Source organism: Sminthopsis crassicaudata, chromosome 4, assembly GCF_048593235.1.
Source record: "Sminthopsis crassicaudata isolate SCR6 chromosome 4, ASM4859323v1, whole genome shotgun sequence".
Lineage (NCBI taxonomy): Eukaryota > Metazoa > Chordata > Mammalia > Dasyuromorphia > Dasyuridae > Sminthopsis > Sminthopsis crassicaudata.
The window spans coordinates 380811151-380822134 of NC_133620.1; the positions used below are offsets into that span (position 1 = coordinate 380811151).

A 10984-nucleotide genomic window follows, 5' to 3' on the forward strand; every position below is an offset into this window, starting at 1 on the left:
CAGTGTCACATTAATGGTGACATTATGGGCCAGAACACAAATTTCCTGAATCTGTAAAATGAGGGAACTGGATTAAATCTGATCTAATACAATGACTGGGTGAGTTCTAAGGTCTTTTCCATCTCCTGGGAGGTGCCTGTTACTTATCTTACTGCTAAGAAAATTCAGTGACTTGCTCAAGTTCCCACAACAGGTTAAGTGGCAGAGCCAAGACTGGGACGGAGAAATGTTCACTTTCAGGCTTATTCTCTGTCCCTAGACTATGGTGAATCGAGGAAAGTGGAGTAGCAGCTGTAGTGCACCCGATTGGTCCCAGTTTCGGAGGTTACCTCACAAACGAGGACCACAGAAAAGGTGCTTCTGAGTACCTGCATGGGAGCTCAGGGAATGAGGCCCTCTTGTTGTTCACTCAGCCAGCGTCACCTAAGTGATTAAGGGAAGGGCTTCTAGCAAGGGTATGGGGAGAGCTGGAAACTCTTTAGGGGATGCCCTGGAAGAAGAGATTTGTGGTTTAGGGCTGGGGCTCCCTGGAATACGATAAATATCCTCCTCTCCATCTTTCCTGTGCAAACCAGCTATGGATTCACTGCCACCCCCAAGGAGGACCGCAAGGGTGGGGGGGTTGGAGGAGGTTGGGGGAAACGTGTGGAGGGAGGCGTTTGTTCCGGGAGGGATTTAGGCGGCGCTTTCGCTTCTAATCTGCTTCGAGAACATCTGCCGCCGCTCCATTTGTCGGTGACATCTTGCTATGGTGGAAAGGTTTGGAGGACTGGCTGCTGCGGGCATCCGCCGCTGGTACCATCCACTTCGCTCTGCTTTTGGCCTAAGGGGCTAAGCTCGAGTCGCAGGAAGGGAGAAGATCCAGGAAGGTTCGGGTGGAGAAGGTAAAATGCACCCTCCCCTCAAAAACCCCCCAAAACAGCAAAACCTTCAACCCCCCCATCCCATCCCCCACCCTCACCCAAATAACCCTGCCCCACATCCTCCACTCTATGGAATGCTCCTTATGTCCAAGACCCCATCAGGTCTCTCGGCCAGATTCCCTCGGAATCCTGCCGGACACCTGTCTCCCAGAGATGTCACCGCCTCCCAGTTCCCTCCGCCCATTTCCTCCATCTCTTCTCCCCCCTCCCCCGGGTTTGTCATCCTCCCCAGGGGCATCACCCCTCGGATCTTCCCTCCAGCTTCTTGTTCCCCGTAGATTGTGCCTTTCCCAAGTGACAGCCAGTCTCTCCTCCTCCCCCTTTCCCCTTTCCTGGCTTCCTCCTCCTTACCGATACCCTGACCTTTTCCTCCCCTTCCGTAGACATGTCCTTTGCCAGCGCAATTCCCTTCCTTTCCCCTGCTTCCGTGCCTCCATCCTCCCCAGCTCCTCCTTCACCCGGGTCAAAGGAGGCCCGAGCAGCCAGCTACAGTCCTGGTGGCGAACGTCTTTTCTTCCCTCTCCTTCCACTCCGAGGCTCCTCCCCCGGCCTACTCCGCCATGTCCTCCTCCCCCAGGCCCGGGCCCCGGCCCAGTCCAGCCCCGGTCCCCGCCTCTCGGGGGCGGGGTCCCGCACTTTTAAATGTAGCGGCGGGAGATGGTGGCGAGTTGACTTGGGGGAGGGGCTGATTTGTGCCCAATAGTGACTGGAGCTTGGAGCTTCATCTTTGGTCCTGGGGCGGGGGTGCGTCGCAGGTGGAGGGCTAGGAAGCAGCAGCCGCTGAGAGTTCACCTCGGAATAAACCTGACGAAGAGGAAGGAGGCGGAAAAGGAAAAAGGAAGGCCGCGGTCCGGGGCCGGCCTGCCCTGCCCCGCCCCGCCGGCTTGGGTCGGGCCAGGACCATGCATTCCCGGAGCAAGGTGAAGAGCGAATATATGAAGCGCTACAAAGACCCCCAGTGGGACACGTGGGGCTCGTGCTACCGGGAGCTGCTGCACTATCGCCTGAGCCGGCGGCTGCTGGAGCAGACGCACAACCCCTGGTTATGGGACGGCTGGGGACCTTCTACCAACTCGGACGATTCTTCGTCTTCCGGGGGTGGCGGGGCCTCCTCGCCCCTGTGCCCCCCTGGAGCTTCGGCCTTGTCTCCACCTCCGTCCCCACCCAAGTCCCTAAGAGAGGGAGCGGAGTCGGGAGTGGAGGATAAGGGGTCCGAGGCCTCTGAGGACGAGGACGCTGCCAGCCTCTCAGGTAAGCGGACGTTGGCTCGCGCCGGATTTGCGGGCCAGCCCTTGTCCTGGAAGGTTGGTTGGGGACGCTCTGGTTAGCAAGTTGCTGTCCGAGGTCGGGTCTGCAGGGTGAGAGGGGGACTCTTCCACCCTTTACTGTGACCCCCCCCCCCCATACTCAGTCACCCCCTGTACGCTGGACCTACCTTCCCCCGCCCCCGGCAAGTCCCCGCCTCACACTGCTGTTAAGTACAATGCATTCTTCTAGAGCAAAATAGATCAGCCCTCCTCCCCTCTTGCTGCCCTAGTAAGGCTGCTTTGCATTGGCATCTTATTAATTTGGCTGTTGCTTGGTTACCTCCTTTAAACTCTTCTACTCTTACGTCCTAAAGAACAATAACAAATTTGTTTAGAACAGGCGTTTTGTTCCTCGGTCTGTGTTAATGGTTGAAGCCTGATTATCAAAAAAAAAAAAAAAATTATTTTATCTCCTATTTTCTATATCGCCTCCTTTCCAAATACGTCCTTTCTTCTTCCCCTACTCACCCAGTAGCAAAGAATATACAATAAAAGGGTGCGAGGCGAGGTGGGGGTGGAGGAAGGAACAAAACAACACAGCACTAAATATAACTATGTACAGTGTTCCACATCCATAAATCTCCATCTCTTCAAAGGGAGGGAGGGTGGGGTTGAAAGATGAGATGCCTCATTTCTTCAGCTCAAGCCTGTTCATAAAATCACGCAGAATTTAGTTTATTTTTGTTATTCTGTACACTAAAGTTTTTATAGTTATTGTGATTTTTTTTTTCTGGTTTTGCTTTCTTTGTTTTTCATTGGCTCAATGTTTTCCCATGCTTCTGAATTCTTCATATTTGTGTTTCTTAAGCCCTGGAATATTTCCTCGCATTAAGATAAACCACGGATTTATTTAGTCCTCCCCAATAGATCGGCATTTATCATTTTGTGTGAAGATTTAAGTGCTGATCAAAAATTGTTCTTTACTCTAAAGGTAAAGAGTAGTCACTGAAACTTGCTGAGTAGGAGAGTGGCCTATGCTTTAGCAATAACTTAGCACCTTGGAGAGAGGGAGGGGATGGTCTGGAGGTTAGGGAGATCTTGTTAGGAGGATATTGAAATAATCTGGATAGCAATGGTGGATGGAGAAGGGTCAGGAGAAATGTTGTGGAGAAAAAAATTGTAATTTATTAGGTTTAAGGCTGGAGGGGGAGTAAAAAGTAAGGTTGCTTACCTGGATGGAGGTGTACAATGCACAGAAATAGGGAGGTTAGCTCAAAATTTTTATTTATAGTGATCTTTTTGTTTCTTTCTTCCTTTTTCTCTTCCTCTCTTCTCCCTTTTTACTCCTTTGTAATTTGCTCACTTCACCAATGTTGTTGGGAGGAGATACTAAATGACATTTTCACCCCATTTGCTTATTTTAGGGTTAATTGAAGAGAGGAAGAAAGGCTTCTCTACTTCATCTTGTCCTATTTATTAATAGTTTGAACTACATCATTCTTGCATTGGGTTATTTTCTTTTTGTATTTTTCTCTACATAATTTTCTACATAATTACAGCTGAGACTATTCATATCTAAAAAAATATAAGTGACTTGTCCAAAGTCACAGTTAGAGATAGCTTGTGTTAAAAAATAGAACTCCTTGCATTTAAACCCACATTCTTTGGCTTCTACCTAGAGCTCAACCAGATTTTTAAACTCCTTAAGGTCAATACCTTGTCCCCTCTCATATTCTTGGGGCAGAGAGCTGGAAGTTTGTCACATGCCAAATTAAATGCCATTTATTTTGAATTAACTTTATTTGTTTTCATTGCTAATAATCTAAAAGAATTAAAAAAAAAGATTAGCTTAAAATCACCTTTGATCTTGAGGAACACATTTGGGAAATCTGAATTTAAGTTATAGGTAATTTTGCAAAATTATATTTAATATAAGGCAGTTCTTGATGTAATACAAAGAACATTAGTCTAAATATCATGATACCTAGTTTTTATTCCAAATTATGCTAACTTGGTGACTTTGGGCAAGTCAGTTAAATTCTTTAGACCATCATTTTATGTGTAATAACTGTATTAGCCTAGTCTCCCTAGTAGGAGACGGCTTGAAAACCTAGGGGTGTGTCATCTGCCTAGAGCAAGAGAGTCAAAGATGATTTTTATCTCACCCTCTCTGCAACAGATAGTCATGGGCTTTGTTTGCAACACAACCACATCTACTCTTCACTCATTACCATCCAATTTCCTCCCAGTCTCCTCCTTCCAGCTGGGTCCCAACCTTCTTTATGGATTTGGTGGCTCCTCAGGTTTAGATTGTAATTTAACCCCATCTGGGTACTCGCTGCAACAACAGCAGCAGTAATAGTAGTTGCATAGGTGACTTTTTGAAGTTTAAAGGTCACCCCAAAAATTAAGAGGCATAGCATTTAAGCTATACTGTTAAGACTTAAAAGTCTGTAAGCAGTGTTAACACAATCTAATAAACTGTAAAGGTGACAAAACTTTTAAAACATACAACTTATCAACTACAAAATGGCTTTAGAAGGAAGAAAAAAAGCAGCAGGTAGTGAATGACATGTAATGAGGCAGGTGGAGGCTTTAACACCACATTTATTAAATCTGAGTGGGACTTCACATATATTCACAGTCTAACCTTGGTCAGCACGAATTTACCAAGGTTAGATAGACTCATATCTCTTTATTAACTCTAATTGGAAAGGGTACATGTCTTTGTCATTGGCCTTGAAGGAAAAGATTAAAAAACAAAACAAAACAACCACCAAAGTCCAGAGATGGAGATGAAGGTCTTGTTTTCAAAGATAAAAAATGGTGAAGGTGAGAGATGGAGAGTAGTCAAATTTGAGAGCAGCTTGCACTGAGGTAGGTTTGAGTCATATTGTGGAGGACTTTGAATTACCAGCATCAGTAGTTTAAACCAAATATGGTATTAATACCAAATATGGTAGGCATGAGGAGGAGTCACTGAAGGTATTTAAGTAGGGGAGTAAGAAGTTCAGAGTGGTGCATTAGGAAGATTACCCAGGCACACATGGAGGATGGACTCTAGGAAGGAAGACCAGTTAGGATACTATTCCAGGAGTCTAGGTGAGAAGAGCTTAAGGACTCAACTATGGTGATTGCAGTGGGAATGATGTCTATAAAGTGTTCCTTTATACCACTGTTAGAGACTGAATACTCAATTGGATAGACCATGGACTCAATCCCTCATAATCATCTATTGGAAAATGCTCTGTTGTGTAGCTTACTAGCATTTATATAACAGGATAAACTTCCAACCTGGTTTCTTTATTTTGGGAATTCACAGCTGGTTAGCTGAGGTAAGTAACCATGGAAATGCATCCATTATTATGATTTGAACAATTGTAAAACTAAAGAGCTAACAAAGCTAGGTAAATTTCATTCAGTAATCTTTCAGGGGGAGGACTGAAACTGCAAATTATTTTGTTTTTAATATTTTAAGATAGATATGAAAGTTTCTCTAAAATAAGGCACTAAGATAGGACATGCTTCTTCTTGAGCAATATCAATATTGAACATGAAGCAATTCCTCCCTGGTTGTATTTTGTTTTGTTTGTATTTGCAAAGGGAGGAGAAGTGGGCTACTTCAAAGAAAAAAGCACTGGACTCAAGTGGAGTCAGAAACCTGGGTATTAATTCTAGCTCTGATGTGTGACCATGGGAAATTTGCCAAAACCTTTTTCTAAGTACCAGCTTTCTCATCTGTAATGTATCATCTACTATTGCACAGGAGTAATTATTAAGTGCTTTTGTACATTGCAAGTGGTATCTATCTAAATAGGGGTTATGATTGTTATGTACTGGACTGAGATTTCTCTTATTTTTATTTTGAGTGCCGCTATTTAGCCAGTCTTCCATGTTAGAAACATGTTTTGTTTTTTTTTTTCTTTTCACCTAATCATACTTCTAATTCTACCATATCTTTCTCATCCATTTTCACTGCTGCAACCTTAATTTAAACCATCTTCAGTTCTCTGTAGTCTTTCAACAGGTGAAATGTCTCAATTTTCTTTCATTTCTAATTCGTTCTTCACATAAATTCCAGCTTCATCTTTTGCATAGATTTGATTATGTCCCCTCTGCTTAAAACTCTCATTGCCTTAAATCCATAGCCTGGCAAGGTGTTCTCCATGATTGTGGTATATATTATTCTACTTGTCTGTTCTTTCAGATTATTTACCCCTAATAGATGTATGCTCCAGACAAACTAGGCTTGTTCCATCCATCATTCTGCTTTGGCTTGTGTATTCCCTAAATCATCCTCCCTATTATCTATGTTGGTTGAAATCCTATCCTCCTTTTAAGATCCAGAACATATACTCTTTCCTGATCCTTGATTTCTTCCCCTCCTTGAAACTCAAATTTGGTTTTTTACCTCTCCATGTACTTTATGTGCCATTTGATATTTTAGTGATCTGTGTATGTGCTGTAACCTAATTCCCTGTTTGATTGTGAGTTCCATGAAGACAGAGAGACTCTTGTTTTTTCTATGTATCTCCTAAATCTTCTGGTATAAGTGGATGATGCATAATAAATAAATGTTTGTTTTAGTTGATTTCATTTTCAGCCTTGGGAAGTCTGACTCTCCTTCAGCATTCATTCTTGCCAGTTCCCTGAATTTTATTTAGACAGTTTATAACACATCCAACTTAGATTATTTGAACATACTATTCTTATTCTTCTTTAGTGCATTCCTCATTTCTTTTAAAAATGAAATAAGCTTGTGTTAAATTTTTTTTAGATTCTAAATGTTGTATTTCTTTTCCCAATTAACATACATTTCTTTTCTCTCTTACATTTTCTTTTCCTCTAAGAAGGAACAACAAAAAGAAAACTAAAATCATTATAATAAATATGTTTGGTCAAGTAAAATTTATCCTATCATTGGCCTTGTCTAAAAATACAAGTCTCAATATTCTGTATTTTGAGTCTCTGTCATCTGTATGTCAGGAGATGATACTGTGCTTTTGTCTTCAGTCCTCTAGAATTGTGGTTTGTCATGTATCAATTAGAGTTGTAAAATTTTTCAAAGTTACTTTTCTTTATAATGGCATTGTAATCATGATTCTTTTGGTCTCACTTCATTTTGTATTACTAAATTTCTTTTTCTAAGAGGTGGTGTGAATCTAGCTACAGTAAACTCTAATAGTTATTTGTAAAATCAATAGTCTGGTTTTTTTCATTAGTGAAAGTATAGATACACACAACATAACACACACATATACACTTGGCACAGTGAATAGAGTGCTGGGTCTGGAGTTTAGGAAGACCTAAATTCAAAGCCAGCCTCAGATACTTATCTGTAAAATCTTTCACAAGTCACTTAACTTATTTACCTCAGTTTCTGTAATTGTAAAACAAATAAACCAAAAAATAACATGACATAAAATTTGTAAAGTGGCACATAACTATACAAATGTTAGCTATTTTCCCTTTTCTCTAGATCCCTAATTGTGATAGGTTTTTTTTTTCTTTTCCTTTTTTTAAAGAAACACCTGGGAAAGATATACAAGAAAAAAATAAACAGCAGAGGGAAGCAAAAGAACAACAGAGAGAAGTGAAAGATAAGTTACTGGATACTACTGAGCATCCTCAACAACGTGCCTTGCTTGCTAAAGCAGATAAGAAACCAGCTAAAAGTCCTCAAAGACCCAGTAAAACAAAAGAAATCAAACATCCATTTGCTCTTTATGGCTGGGGAGAAAAACAGACAGATACTGGGAGCCAAAAAACACATAATGTATGTGCTTCTGCTTCGGCACAACAGGTAAGTTCCCTTGGGTGTTGAGCTCACTTTCCACCTCATCTGAAAGAGATATGAGGTTGACATTTATACCATATAGCACTATTTTCCATCCAGCATGCTGGGACATTTCCTTATTAATACTTCTGCTTTTGGGATGCAGTTGGACAAAATGGGTCAGCAATGTCCAGGGTTCCAAAGGGTGTGTGTGTGTGTGTGTGTGTGTAAGGTCTATACAGAAAAGATTCACAGTCAAGGTCAGTTAATAATTTAATAATTCAGTTTTATACAGTGCTTTAAAGTTTGTAGTTTTTTCGCAACAACTTTGGAGTTAGGCAGAATGAGAATTATTTTTCCCACTTTTGAGAGGCGAGGAAACTAAGACTCCTGAGAGAAAAGATGACTTGCCCTATAGTTAGCACTGCCAGGACTCCTAATTTTGAGTCCATTTTCTTTCTGCTCTACCAGACATTATTTCTTTTCCTTTCCCTATGTAATTAGCATAGGAAAAGGATATAGCAATAGCATAAATCCAGGAAAGAGGAGACTTTTTGGGGTGCAGAAAAACAAAGAAACCAAACAGATAATAGATTCCAGATGGTAAGACCTAATTAGAATTTGCAGTAGCATAAAGCAAGAAGGGACAAGCAAATTGGAATGAGTAGATAAGAGCAATGTTGACTCCAGAACAGAGACAGTGAGATTCTCTGCTTTGATTTTATTTTCCTTGCTGAATGTGGATAGTCCAGGGTCAGTCCACAAGTCTGTATACAAAAATAGAGAGACCTTTGTTGGTTCCAAGAGCTCCTTATTAGAGTATGGTGTGAGAGCTAGACTTTCTAAGGATTCAGTTACAAGTAGGAAAAGCATGCTGTGAAGCCGTCTTTAGTGTCACCAAAAAATGCTAGATTTCCTTTATCTCTTTTGTGTATGTATGTGTTTTTATACTTTGTTTCTTACAAAACCGCAATTGTTATTGTAGACACTGGGAACAGAACCTCCTAGGATATTCTCTTCTTCAGCTTTGCTAAGCTAGTTATTTTGTATGTGTCAAAATCATAACTATTACTATATTTTTATAAATCTTATATCAGTAGTTACTTAAACTCATATAGAATGCTTTTTAGTTTTTGCCCAAATGTCTAGTATTAGCATACCCATTTATTCTTTTCCTTATCCATTATATCATGTACTTAATTTGATTTCTCCATGCCATAATCACATTTCCTTTTAGACATTTCTGAGTAAATTCATTATCCCCTTATACTTTAGTACCTTATTTACCATGTGAGTGGACCAACGAGGATTGATTTTTGAATGTCGAGGTTCCTAAGTAGTTTTCTGGGAAACAATATTATTGTAAATAGCTCAGAACAAAGTTCATAATTTTTTTTTTCTTTTTAGCATGAAAAGCAAATTCTTAATTCAGGTCAAATTTCATTAGCAATAAGAGTCTTGGCTTAACAAAATGCTTTCAAACTATAAACTATTGTTTTAAAAGCAATATTTGGACCTTTTGGTAAATAATTTGGTAAAATAAGATTTTAATTAGTATTTTGACATTTCTAGCTAATTTATTGGACTTATGTTTTATAGTCTATGAAATAATTATTTTGTTGGTCAGCTTACAATGCGTCTAAAATAAATATAAATTGACTTGGAAAGAGGAGTAGGCAGAGTTCTGAATGTAATCCATCCAAAGTGTCAGATTTTGTTTGTAGGTTATTTGAACCCACTTTGAATAGCAGGAAATTTTGCTTTAAGACTTGTGGTAATGCAAGTATCTGATCTCATATCTCACCAGAAAGTGGAAAATAATTTTTAGGTTATTTTAGAAAAGCATTTCCAATAAAAGCATAGTAATTCTATCATAAGTTCACCAAAGTCATGTTGTTAGTTGTATCTCTACAAACTTGGACGTGTAAAAGTAAAAATTCTTTTGGTTTTGTTTTTTGGAGTGGACCTAAAATTTTATGAATATAGGGAACTATCAATGAGAGAAGCAGGTAGGCACCTACTTTCAATTTAATCTTGAGAATTTTCTGTAGTGTTACAAGGTTAAATGACTTGTCTAATGTTATATAGTCAATATATATAAGAGGTTATCCAGATATTTGTGACCCTGAAGCAACCTTTTTTTTTTTTTTAATGTCTCCAAATTTTTTATTAATTCATTAACTATTTTTTATTTGGTTTTAGACCTGTGATTTCCTTAGTATGGGGTATTCTTGGCAACTGTCCACTATCTTATGATATCTCTCCTTCCATTTGTTAACACATTTAAATCCTTATTTGAATCAGCAGGCTGGATTCAAGAAAAAAAAGTCTTGACTAAAATAGTACCTTGTCAATGCCAAGACAATTTGATTTATGATACTTAATTTTTTTAAAACCTTCACAGATTCATGAGTCAGCATTACGAGCCAAGAATAGAAGACAAGTGGAAAAAAGGAAACTGGTCACTCTGAGGCAGAGAGCCTCTTCTGCAGATGTGCAGAAACCCAGAAGGATCAAGCCTTCCTCTGCAGATAATCCATGGATGACAGAGTACATGAGATGCTACTCAGCAAGAGCTTGATGAAAGAAAAATGTGCTTAGATAACCTCATTAAAAACAACAGGACATTGGTTTAGGAAACCAAATGGTTATATAAGGGTTTGTTTAGGGAGTTCCCAAAAGAGTGCTTTTTAAATATATTCTGGTAACCTACCTCTGTAGTAGGGGCAGCTGAAGCAATAGACATTGGAAATTATTCATGATGATAATTCCCTAAGTCTTTGGTATTCTTGAATTTTTGAAGCATCTTAATCTTTGGAAAAAATGACACCAAATGACTTTTAAGTGACAAGTTTTATAAGATGCTTAATAATCGGTATTTCATAATCATAGATGCAGCCCCATTTTTGTCTCTTGAAATTAGCAAACCCTATAGAAAGATGGTTCCATTTTGTACCTAACTCAAGCTTCTTGTCAATCATGTGAAATTTTACCAAGTGGAAGAATAGTAAAAGAGAAGTCATTTCTTATAGCTGTTC

General features: G+C 39.9%; 1 protein-coding gene across 2 annotated transcripts; it reads left to right on the forward strand.

The window, feature by feature from the left end:
* Positions 1-716: 716 nt before the first annotated feature.
* CCSAP (centriole, cilia and spindle associated protein) lies at positions 717-10586 on the forward strand. 2 transcript variants are annotated; one of them, XM_074262383.1, is made up of 4 exons: positions 717-884; positions 1679-2174; positions 7696-7973; positions 10351-10586. In XM_074262383.1, the coding sequence occupies exons 2-4, from the start codon at positions 1826-1828 to the stop codon at positions 10525-10527; spliced, it is 804 nt and encodes a 267-aa protein (XP_074118484.1). In that variant the 5' UTR covers positions 717-884; positions 1679-1825; the 3' UTR covers positions 10528-10586. The 2 variants fall into 2 exon arrangements, with proteins under 2 accessions (XP_074118484.1, XP_074118485.1); XM_074262384.1 differs by lacking the exon at positions 717-884 and having other exon boundaries at positions 1606-2174.
* Positions 10587-10984: the final 398 nt, after the last annotated feature.

What these genes read in the sequence shown, in the direction of transcription:
- CCSAP (XM_074262383.1), top strand. Translation starts at nt 1,826, where the DNA reads ATGCATTCCCGGAGCAAGGTGAAGAGCGAATATATGAAGCGCTACAAA. An exon ending in GGACGCTGCCAGCCTCTCAG is followed by an intron (nt 2,175 to 7,695) that starts GTAAGCGGACGT and finishes CTTTTTTTAAAG; the next exon opens with AAACACCTGGGAAAGATATA. An exon ending in CTTCTGCTTCGGCACAACAG is followed by an intron (nt 7,974 to 10,350) that starts GTAAGTTCCCTT and finishes AAACCTTCACAG; the next exon opens with ATTCATGAGTCAGCATTACG.